The sequence below is a fragment of the Schistocerca cancellata genome, chromosome 5 (assembly GCF_023864275.1).
Source record: "Schistocerca cancellata isolate TAMUIC-IGC-003103 chromosome 5, iqSchCanc2.1, whole genome shotgun sequence".
In the NCBI taxonomy this organism is placed as follows: Eukaryota; Metazoa; Arthropoda; class Insecta; order Orthoptera; family Acrididae; genus Schistocerca; species Schistocerca cancellata.
In genome coordinates, this window is record NC_064630.1 from 196,834,327 (window position 1) to 196,847,077 (window position 12,751).

Sequence of the window (12,751 nt, forward strand, 5' to 3'; positions counted from 1 at the left end):
ACATTATGAATTACCTTGAAGGAAACAGTTTAATGACAAAATGCCAGCTCAGATTTAGAAAATATCATTCTTGTGAAACACAACTGTTTCTTTATTCTCACAAAAAAATGAGTGCTGTTGATGGGGGACATCAAATTGATTCCATATTTTGAAATTTCCAGAAGGCTTTTGACACTGTTTCTCACTTGTGTCTTCTAATCAAGTTGTATGCCTGTGAACGACCATCGCAGTTCATAACAATTGATGGAAAGTCATTGAGTAAAACAGAAGTAATAGCTGGCCTTCACCAAGGAAGCGTCGTAGGCCCTGTGTTGTTCCTGATCAATGTAAGCAATTCAGCAGCTTTCTTCAATTGTTTGCAGATGATGCTGTCATTTACCATCTTTTAAAGTCATTAGATGATCGAAACAAATTGCAAAATCATTTAGAAAAGATCTCTCTATGGTGCAAAAAGTGGCAGTTGATTCTTAAAAAGTGTGAAGTCATCCATATGAGTACCAAAAAGGAATCCACTACATTGCATTTCCTCAATAAATCACACAAATATAAAGGCTGTAAACTCAACTAAATACTTAGTGATTATAAATATGAAAACGTAAATTGGAATGCTCATGTAGATAATGTTGTGGGCAAAACAAACCAAAAACTGATTCAATGGCAGAGCACTTAGGAAATGTAACGGGTCTCACAGAGTGACTGCTTGCACAATGCTTATCTGCCCTCTTCTTCACTATTAATGTACAATGTGGGGTCTGCATCAGATAAGATTGATGGGGGACATCAACAAAGTTGAAAGAAGGGCAGCTCGTTTTGTATTATTACGAAACAAGGGATATGATACACAAATTAGGGTGGCAGTCATGAAAACAAAGGTGTTTTTCACTGCGGCAAGACGTTCTCATCAGATTTCAATCACCAACATTCTCATTGGAGTATTCTAATATTTTGTAGGTGCCCACCTACATAGGGAAGTGTTTGTTTTTCCCTTGCACTGTTCGGGAGTGGAACAGAAAAGAAGTAGCTTAAAGCTGGTTTGATGAATCCTCTCCAACGCCCTCAATTGTGACTTGCAGAGTAATCATGTAGATGTAGACATAATAATGATACTTGTTTCCTTCTGTTACATACACGTGACTCTTGAAATAATTGTAAAACGATAAACAACAGTTGGAATTTAGAATCATGGCTGGACTCTGTATCCTTTCCAAAAGCAAGAAACGAGCTTTTATGGTAATATGTGAAACTTCAATTATTTCAGTCACAAAAGTGCAGACCGCCTAAGGGCTTGCCTTCAGTGTTTGCAAAACCGTTTGTGACTTTGAATAAAACTGTTTTACAGCCAGTGCACTTCATTTCATTCAAAATGTGGATATTTGGCTATGGACTGCAGTTTAATGTAACATGCTGAAGAGAGAGGATGGTGAGCCAGACACAGATCAGATTTGTGTGCCGTATTAACTGCTATTGGTCTTGTACACTAGCCAGATTGAGTGTGGTTCTCAGATGGTTTTTTTAAAGCTCATTTAGGCGAATCATGGGCTGGTCCCTAATATCTGTCTTGAAAATAAGGTACCTAAACTGTTAAAACATAACACACAAAATAAAGTTTACACAATTCAGTATGATGCATACAACTTCCCTTTTCCTGGTTGACTGATAACTATGGCAGCAGTAAGGTCATTCACCCACAAAGTTAAATTAAAATTAATTTGCCAAATCACAAAAACCACTGACTGCATACAACAAGATGAATGCTGGGAAAGAGACACACACACTTTTGAGGTGATGGTCAGATTTTATATCGAAATGACAATCGGCCAGAATTGTCTCTCTTTTAACACTCATCATTACTTGCGGTGAGAGTTGTGGAGGTGTGGTGCTACATACTGCTCAACTGCATATAGGAAGTGTTGGGGAGTGAGTACCATGTCACCGACATTCTGAAGCTTACTGCAAGGTTGGCTCAGATGACTGTTAATCTAGGGGAGTTATGTAGGAATTTTATGAAAGAGGGTCGGATAGTGATTGTGGGTGGAGCTGGGAATAGTCTTGGTAGGGGCGGGGAATATGATGCAGGTGGTGGCCTCGTAAGGATAGCTACTCAAACTCGTGGCACTTATGTGCATTTCGTGCAACTTTTTCAGCGTCATGATCGGCCTCGTCATAATGGTGCTGTTAGCCGTGTTGACATGGGGTTGGAGAGAGCACTTACGGTGGAGGACATGGCTCACATTGTAGTGGTGCCAGTTGAGTCTATCAATCAATCAGGTTTCTCTAGGCATGGCCTGCACCTCAGTAGGTATGGGAATGGGAGGCTGGCAAAGCTTATAGGTGACAGTGTAGTGGGTGGTGGTGGGATCACTAGTGGAAAAATTTCTGTAGTAGTTGGTGTTAGAAATGCACCTTTTTTATATAGAAGTCAGCTGATAGGTGTCCCTGCTTGAAGGAAGACACTCTAACAAAGGAATCTCCTTCAGAGGAAGTCATGTATCCGAGTAGTGAAGGAATTAGCATATTTCATCAAAATATGTGGGGTATAAAGTTAGTGAACTACTTATAGATGTTGACTAGATATTATTGGTACATCAAAGCACCACTTAAATAATTTGACAATTTAGAGGCTTCCTTTACCAGGATACAGATTAGCTGGCTGCTTTCCAAGGAGTTCTTTGCGGAGTGGGGGAGCGACCATGTACATAAAAAAGCAGTATTCCATTTGAGTCTGTAGATATATCATGGCATTGCACTGAACAGGTATTTGAATGTTGTGGATGGGCAGTTGAATATAGTAAAACTAACTTCTAATTGTTGTTATTTATAGATCCGCTAATTCTGGCTTCATAGCATTTCTGCTCAAGCTAGAGAGGGTTCTTGATTAACTTTATAGTAAGTTCCAAAAGTTAGGTATATATGGTGACTTAAATATTAACTTTGTATGTGATTGTGCAAGAAAAAGGATGTCAGAAGATCTCCTAAGTTCATATGATCTGATGCAAACTGTGTCTTTTCCGATGAGGGTGGAAGGGAACAGTAGCATAACCATAGGCAGTTTTTTTATTCATTCTTCGTTACCAGATGGTCATTCTCTTAGTAAAAGGGTGAATGGTGTTTCAGACCATGATGCTCAAATTTTAACTGTAAAAGGTTTTTGTACTCAAGCAAATGATATATCTAATTACAAACTATGTAGAAAAGGTAATGCAAAGGCAATAGTGTTATTTTTTTTTTTTTTTTTTTTTTTTTAAACCTCGTTAAGGAACAAGAGCGGTAGGATATTTATAGTGCCAATAACATGGATGACAAATATAATGTTTCCTTAACACATTTCTCACACTCTTTGGAAGTTGCTTTCCATTAGAATGTTCTAAACAGGGCACTATCAGTAAATGGCGCCCTGGGTGACTGAGTAATGGGATAAGGATGTCGTGGAACAAAGTGGGAATTATATCAAAATGTTAGAAGTTTTCACAATTGAGCTACAGTAGCCCATTACAAACAGTATAGTAAGGTGCTTAAAAATATTATTAGGAAGGTAAAGAGTATGTGGTATGCAAATAGATTAGCTAATTCACAGGATAAAATTAAAACCAAAGTGAATTCCAAATACGTTTAACAGGTTAAAGTGCAGTGAGCTCACTTTCTGTAGAATAGCAGCATTACTATCACCTTCTACAATGCTGTCATCTATGTTCTTTGGTGACAAACATTGTCATCGTAATATGTAAGAATTCAACAACATGAATGTCGGGCCAAACAGTAAGGTGGATCATCACATACTTATGACTTTCGAACAGTCAAACATTCTTTGTGTCTGCCAATGCTGATTTCACAGCACATCATCATCAGACATTCACGTTCATATATGGGGATTATTGTGTGTTCGATCAGTCTGTAATCATAGAGGGGATGTTCCTTACATTCAACATTGATTGTGCTGCCTCAGTGAAGAAAACTGACCTTGTTTAGTGTGTCCCATTCACTGTTCCACCGCAAAATATTTTGGGTACTGTGGTAGTGAGTTAATAATGGACTCAATTTGTATGTCTTTGTCCTAATGATAAGTACAGGATTGCACATCAAAGAGATTGTGAAGTACTCATTCAGCTTAAGCCCACCACATGCTCTGCAAATGGGTGATCAAACTTACTGCTTGTTCAGTTTGGCAGTAGCTGTAAATATGCAAGCATACTTGTTTTATGGGTTAGCCCATGTAGCTGTACTGTAGTTGCGTCAAACGTAGTTTACAGCATAGCTGCAAGATTTTTTAAGTAGGTTTGCTAGGCTGCCAACCAAAACTTTGGAAGAGTTAGGAATGAATTTGGGGAAAACATTCGTCATGTCAGTGTTGACACATGATGGCAGTCCAGGCACTATTCATATCTGCTTGTGTTGTAACTGCAGGTGACAGGACTGTAGGGAAGTAATTTATTGGTGCTGGATGGATGTACTGATAACCAGACAATCATTTGCATTTGTACAGAATGAGTGGCACTAATTAGCAAAATAAAAGTTCCATGATTTGTGGTAAAAGAAAGCAGCAGTAACCCAGTAACCTGGATTTCAAAAACAAAAAAAAAAGATAAGATACTTTGAAGAACATTGGAAATTACAGAAACTTTTACAGGATTAATATTATAAATTATGAATATCAATGTGTTGCTGTGAAAGACCAGTATCTTGTAAATTTTGATACTCTGGTGAATGTCAGCATTTGTATTGTTCCTTTGTGTCTACAAAATATTTGCTAACACTGTTCACCTTGCTAGCCTTCAGTACGAGTTGGAGCATAAGATATTTTTTTTAAAAATCAAGCAAATGTTGCATATGCCAGCAGACATTCCAAATGTTGATAAACAACAATGTGTTCAGGGCTGTTATGAAATACACGCTATGGTATACTGAAGAGTCTATTTCGGCTCAAGCAAGATGAAAAGTATTGGCACTGGTGTGTACAGCTCTTAATAAAGATTAGGCATAGTGATGAATACTTCACTACAACCATATCACTACATAGTCAGGAATTCTGTATTTATATAGTGGAATTTACATTTTATAAGCATTGTAGCATGAATAGAAACAGAAAAGTTACATTGATTATTGTTTTCTGCCATCATAGTTATTGCTTTTAGCAACACAATAATATGATCAGTCACATTAATATAATCGCAATCAAAAATCCTGAATAGCCATCTTTTGCAGTGTGAACCACTGTGAGACATGGAGGAAGAGTAAGTGAGATTCTGGAAAGTACCAAAAAGAATGTGGAGCCATGCCGACTCCTGTGCCGTGGCCATCTGTATTAGGTTTCTTGGTTGAGGATTCATGGCATGAACAGACTGACTGAGGTGATCCCACAGATATTTGATTTGGTTTAAAATCAGAGTTTGGTGGCCAAGAGAATATGAGGAACTCATCCTGATGCTCTTCGAACCACACACATCCCCTGCGAGCTGTGTGACACATTGCATTGCCCTGCTGGTAGGTGCCATCGTGCTGATGAAAACTGCATGTAGGGGTGGACATGATCCCCAAGGATAGATGTATGCTTTTATTGATCCATTGTGGCTTCCAGAATAACAAGATCATCCAGGGAATGTTACAAAACATTCCCCAGACCATAATGTTGTTGCACAGTGTTTTCTTCCAAATTTTTCACACCACACATGCCAACAGCTGTCTGTTGGATGGAGCATAAAACACGATTCATCTCAAAAGGCCACTCATCGCCACTCTGTGGACATCAAAATGTGGTATTAGCATGCAAATTCCAGCCTTTGTTGCCCATGAACAGCAGTCAACATGGCTGTATGAATGGCATGTGCTGTGGAGGCCCATATGCAGCAGTGTTTGCTGGACTGTCATTGGGGTGACACTGTTGGTAGCACTTTGGTTCATTGGGCAGTAAGTTGCTCAACAGGTGCACATCTATTCGCCTGTATACATCTCTGCAACCATCATTCACCCCTGTCACCTATGGCCTGAGGTGCACCGCAGTTACCTCAATCCAAGTTTCATATAGCACCATTTTGCCAAGCACGATGTACTTTGAGCATGATAGCACACAAGCAGTTTACTAGTTTAGCCATTTTGGAAATGCTTCCAGCCTTGGCCCAAAATCTGTTGATCATGCTGCTTTGGACATGAGATAAATTGCTCCGTTTCTGCTTTACAAGCATTGTTTCTCTTGCCACTTTCCCACCACCGACTCACTTTATATATACTTCACTGCTAATGCTGCCACCAGCTACCTGTGAGTGGTTATTGCACATTGATGTCGAACGTAGATAGTGCTGAATGAGCCGTGTATATTGCTGAAAATTCATGTGTAAATATTACTTCAAAAATTTTCATCTAACAGTTTGTTCCTCTGCCTGACACCCTAACTTTATTTTTTCAGGAACAAATGCTGATGGGGAACCAGTGTATTTAAATGACATATGGCCACTGAGAAAAGAGATACAAGCAGTTGAACAAAAATTTGTTATTCCTGCTATGTTCCGAGAAGTTTACGAAAAAATCGAAAAGGGGAGTCCAAATTGGGTGTCTCTTGTTGCACCAGAAGGAATTTTGTATCCATGGGATAGTAACTCAACCTACATTAAACACCCTCCATTTTTTGAAAGCATGACTAAGGTAAGATGAAGTTCAATTTGTGAATTATTGACATATGTTGTGTTTTATCTTAGCAGGGTACCAACCATGTCTATGTGTAAAGATACAAATTAACAGCCATTATTTCTGAACGTTTTGCTATGTTTCTGACCACCTAAAAAATTTTTAAGCAAAAGAAAAACACTGTTTTGTTGTTTCACTGTGTATACATTCTCCATTAGTTTCTCAGAATAAATTCTCAATGTCTTGGTCAGCACTCCTAATGATTTCGGGATAATATATAATTTTATGTGGCACAAATATTAAAATTTTTCTTTGGATTAATTTGTTATCTGCTTGCTGTTTCATCTGGTTTGTAATATATATTTAATAAAAATATCAGCAAAAGGATGATTGCACTCAAATCATAAATAAATATATTTACACGCTAACTGATGTCATTTTAGAGGTTGGTAGCTGAATACTTTTATTTGAGACTTCCTCAGTTGTCTATAAAGCCTTATAACCTTCTCTTAGATGTGCTACTAAAGTTACATCACTCATTTTTAGTGTGAAACACTGCATTTGCAGTGTGTGTTTTATTATTCTAAAGGAAGGCATCAGCCTTACCGTGACAGTGGAATATAAAAATAATTCTTTGCTTGGTGTCTAATTTGGTTTTACATCATGTAACTTAAATTTGTAAAATGGTCATATATAAGTGGCATTTGCTATGAATGATTTCAAGAAGAAAAATAAAAACAAGATAGTTTGCATATGTACATACACTGTTGTGAATTTAGGTTACCATAATAAAGCAGGCCACGCTAACTCGAGCACCTAGTGCTTTTACCCTCCCTCCCCTAACCTCTTTCCTCCCATGTAGTGGCAGTTACAGCACATGTGGGACACACACACACACACACACACACACACACACACACACACACACACAGAGCTTGCTCTCACGTTGTCGTTGTGCGCTGAAGTACCCATTCGGAATCTGGTTTCTGCTATCCATGATCTCGCAGCCTTTGGCTGTGCTGCCTGCTCAGTTGCCTTTCTCTGGGTGCCAAGTCATGTGGGCATCCCAGGGACCCTATTAATCTGCCCTGTGAGTGTTCAGTATGAGCAGAAATGGTTACTATTTAGGTGTGCCTTTTTTTAATGCTCTGTGGAAAGATTTGTATTTGTTTTTAAAGTCTGATGGGAAGGCACTGTGCTTAATGTGCCATTCTACCTTAAATATCAAAGCATCACTGTCACTATAAAAATAAAAACTTCTCAACATGCAAGGGGTTGTTGGATCAGGCAGAAGCAAACAGATTACTAAATTAAAATCAGAATTGTCACAATCTGAAGAGGTAAACCTTATTTCATTCTAAAATAAAAATGAAAATCTACCATTTTGTAATTGTACTCATATCTACTGAAACTTCCACTATTTCTCTATAGATATTGTTGTTAAACTAAATTATGAGACTGTTTGTGTGGTAAGATTTTAAAGTTGATTATTACTATTGCTGTCCTGCAGACATCTGAGCTGGACTGCACTTCAGAAAGCACTTTTACGGATGGTCAGTTTGTAAAAGAGTGTTTTGTAGAGTGTTCAGAAATAATTTGCCCATCTGTAGTGGCCCAATGTGAGGCGTTAAGGTTGTTTGAACATACAATTTCTCGAAGAACACAAGGAATTGATGCAGAATTGAAGAGCAGTTGCACAATAAATGTCGTAACTTTGTAGAGTACTTGATTGCCCTTGATGAGAGCACCGACAATCACAGCATAGCTCAACTTGCAGTTTTCGTAAGGGGTGCTGAAGAAGATTTGACTGTTACTGGATGTTGGATGTTATTTATTTGAAATGTACCATAGTTGGGGAAGATATAATTCCTGGCTGTAGAAGAACAGCTATGTGCAAAAGTTTACCAGATGTTTAGGTGCACCATGGATAAAGTTGCAAAAATTGTGAATTTTTTTTAGAAAGCAAGGCTTGAATTATCGGGAATTGAGTCAGTTTCAAGGAGGAAATTTGGACAATATTTCCTCACCAAAATTCTTGAATTTAGATATTTATGAACACATCAGTGAGTACACAAAAGTGTTTCAGTCATTGCTTATAGGATTTTGAAGATTGGTTTGAAGGTAAAAATAAAATAAATTAAAAAAAGCTGACATGGCTGCCTCATATTCTTCACCTGAAGACGAAATGCATGATGAAGCTTAATGCTCTCTGCCTCCTGGCGCACGCATCTTGGGGTGCAGATCATGGTGCTCTTCTCCATCTTTACTGTGCTCTGGTCTTGTCCAGACTAGATTATGGTGGTCAGGTTTATGGCTCATTGGCTTGATCCACTCTGAAAATACATTGTGAGGTGCATCTGGCTATTGATGCCTTTCGCACTAGTCCTGGTGGCAGTCTCCTTGCAGAAGCGAGGATTCCCTCGCTACAAATACAATGGAGCCAACTCCTAGTTTCTTAAATAATCACCATTCGCCAACTCCCTGACGATCCCATGTACCCTGCCCTCTTTGCAAACGAGGGATGTCGCCCTCCTGATAATCACCCATGAGTAGGATTGCCCATTGGAATGCATCTCACTTCCCTCTGTTGAGATCTCCATCTCCACTCACTGGAATGCGCCTCATGTATTTCCTCGCACACCCCTCTTGGATGGTGCCTAGACCACAGATTAGGACTTACCTATTGGAGGGTCCTAAGGTCTCTGTAACCCCTATGGTCCTCTGGTGTCTTGTACATTCCATTCTTGCAGAGTTCCAAGGTGCTACCACTTCTACACTGATGCTTTTAAGGTGATAGATAAGGTGGGATACGCTTTCACGTTTCCTGCTGGACTGGAACACCATTTACTGCCGGGATCATGTAGTGTTTTCACAGCAGAGCTGCTGGCAATTGACAGAGCCATCCATTTTGTTACTCAGGCTTCCCTCCACAGTGTTTAAATATGTACTGACTCAATGAACAGCCTGCAGGCTCGACAGATGCTACTCTCGTCACCCTTTGGTCTCTGCTATCCATGATCTCGCAGCCTTTGGCTGTGCTGCCTGCTCAGTTGCCTTTCTCTGGGTGCCAAGTCATGTGGGCATCCCAGGGAATGAACTGGCTGACCATTTGGCTATAGAAGCAGATACTTACACACCCATTCCCTTTCATGATTCCAGCTGCAGATATGTGGATCCAGGTCAAATCTCTCTTTGTCCAAAAATGGAACGAGATCTGGTGCGCTACTGTTGTCAGTAATAAACCTCACACAATCAAGGAGACAATGGCAGTTTGGGGCTCTTCCTTCTGCTCCTCTTGGAAGGAGTCCACTGTCTTATGCTGTCTGTGCATTAATCATACCAGGCTCACCCATTTTTCCTCTTGCATAAAAAACCACCTCTACAGTGTGGTTTTGGAGCCAGACTGTTCGATTCCCGGCGGGGTCAGGGATTTTCTCTGCCTCGTGATGACTGGGTGTTGTGTGCTGTCCTTAGGTTAGTTAGGTTTAAGTAGTTCTAAGTTCTAGGGGACTGATGACCATAGATGTTTAGTCCCATAGTGCTCAGAGCCATTTGAGCCAGACTGACAGTATCCTATACATTTGTGGAATATCCCCTTCTTTTGTCCCTACTAAGTATAGTCTTCAAGTTTCCTTTATTTTAATATTGGCAGATGATTCACTGATGGTTGAACTGGTCCTCAGTTTCCTCTGTGAAAGTACCATTTTATTTTCAGATAAAAGGTTTTGCTTTACTCCTGGAGCAGGGACAGGATGGTTGTGGTTGGGGCCTCTCTTCATGTTTTCTCAGTCTAGGACCCATGACCACTCCACTGTGGAAAGACCGCTCTTTTACACCTCTGTTTTTCCAGTTTTTAGATTTGGTTTACCCATTTATGGCTTCTGCTGTGCATGTTTTAACTTCCTTATTTTATAGTTTAACTCATCTGACTGGATCTGTCCACTTTTAGTGGAACTCCTCTCTTCCATGAGTAACATTGGAATCGCGGGACTGATGACCTCACCGTTTAGTCCCATAACCCTACTCAGTTAAGTGTTCTTCACCATTTGATGGCCTGCACTTCATCCATATTCAGTTACCTTTCCCTCTTCTAACCATTATTTCACATCATAAAATTCTTTGTTTGGCTTTCACTCCAAATCCAAACATCATTGTACTTGTTGTCTTCAGTCTATACTGCACTTTTTTGTCTCAATTAAGACTGACATGTGACATGATGCATGACGCTGTTACTTTGTTCTTGTTATGAAGCACGAGTCCATTTTTAATTTTTGAGAGAGATTGATTAGACTGAAAGTTGAACTATTTGTCAGTTGTCTTCAGTTCTTTGTCTATGACACAGTTCCACACTTAAAAATGAGTTATACATATCATTAGGATGATTCTATATTTATGCATATAATAATGTGCTTATTATTTTAAGAAGTGAGAGACATACATGCTACATGTGTATTAAATGAGGAAAGAACTGTTCATTAGTCTTCTGTTTCTTCTGATACGTTACGCTTTTCACAGTACATTAACGTATAAATAAATATAGATGTGATATTTATGATTGTGATGTGTATTACAGTACTGCTTATTTCCCTATAAATATAATAATAATAATGATGATGATGATGGTGATAATGATGATAATGGTGATAATTATGATAATTTGTTTTAGTAATGTACACAATTTCAAATTTAATTTCAAAATAATTGTGCTGGTACTGAAGTCTTATTATACGTTTACCTTCCAGGAACTCCCAGAAATTAAGTCAATTGTAAAAGCAAGAGTGTTGCTCAATTTAGGAGATTCTGTGACTACAGATCACATTTCACCAGCTGGTAGCATAGCTAGAAACAGTCCAGCAGCAAGATACTTAGCTTCACGAGGGTAACTGTTATTTTGTCATGAATTTTGTACAATGTAATGTGTAACAAATACTCTTTGATCTAGAAATCATTTGTGTGTGAATGTAATGCAGAAAACATATTCCCCCGCCTTTTTAGTGGTTGTGTTGCACAGCATATTATTTAAATACACACAAAGCCACAAATTTTCAAATGCACAGAATAGCAGATTACCAGCACCTCGACTATATGCAACAGCCCACTTTTGTCCCATAATTTTTATAGCAAAATGACGAACTCCCATAAATGTGGTTGTATAGTGTTCAAAGAGAACTGAATAAGCAGTTTATAAAGACTGGTAACAGTAGACACTGAAAGTTAATTGTGTTCTTGATGGTACATAGTTATTTTTCAAGTGTAGATTACAGTTCTGTCTTTCCACACAATATTTCAGCGACTGGCCTAGTTGTCTTCAGGAGTTAAGATTGATAGTCGCATGTACGCTCGCTAACTGGAATCCATAGTCTGACACAAGTCAGGGAGTCTGAACAAGTAAGACCTCCCCTCAAAACACCTGAAGACCCCGGCCACAATAATGGGAAGCTTTAATTAACTGTAAACCTGTAATAAGTCATCTCACTAAGATCTCAGAGATAACAATTGTGTTTGTTCTTCATTTTTCTTTAAATTTGGTGTATATTCCCTCTAACAATTTATACATGCCATATAATTTTTTGTTCCTCCACCTACCTGTTACACTGCTTTTTTGTTTATTTTATTATTCTATTTCTCTGTCTGGTTGTAGCACATGTCTAGCATTGAATGTTGACATTGGCTCTTTCCTATGTGTTCTCCACTCATTCAACACTGCCACAGGCGTCAACAATTTTTTTTTTTTTTTTTCTGGAATAAAAACCACATTTGTCTCATGTTTACTCACACATCTGTGAATAATGCTTTGTTGCCACTCAGCAATGATGTAAGTATTCTGTAATGTAGTGATACTGCTTTGTGTATCATATAAATGGGAAGTTTTTACTAATATAGTTTCACATGTCAAACTGACTCCCAAGACTGTATGTTTCGGTATTTTATTCATAAGAAGTATTCACCAGATTGTCATTGGCTAACTGTTAAACAAAATTTCAGGCTAACTCCGCGTGAATTCAACTCGTATGGTTCAAGAAGAGGTAATGATGCAGTCATGGTTCGTGGTACTTTTGCAAACATTAGGTTGGTGAATAAATTCATGTCAAAATCTGGACCAAAAACTGTTCATGTACCATCAGGAGAAGAAGTG

At 38.7% G+C, this 12,751-nt stretch overlaps 1 protein-coding gene across 1 annotated transcript in view; it reads left to right on the forward strand.

Moving 5' to 3' along the window:
• The window catches only part of LOC126187305 (cytoplasmic aconitate hydratase-like), a 311,989-nt gene that overhangs the window by 245,377 nt on the left and 53,861 nt on the right, over window positions 1-12,751 (forward strand). Inside the window, exons 13-15 of the mRNA XM_049928298.1 lie at window positions 6,398-6,633; window positions 11,358-11,494; window positions 12,601-12,748. Of these exons, the coding sequence (XP_049784255.1) occupies window positions 6,398-6,633; window positions 11,358-11,494; window positions 12,601-12,748 (521 nt within the window). The remainder of the gene's footprint in view (window positions 1-6,397; window positions 6,634-11,357; window positions 11,495-12,600; window positions 12,749-12,751) is intronic.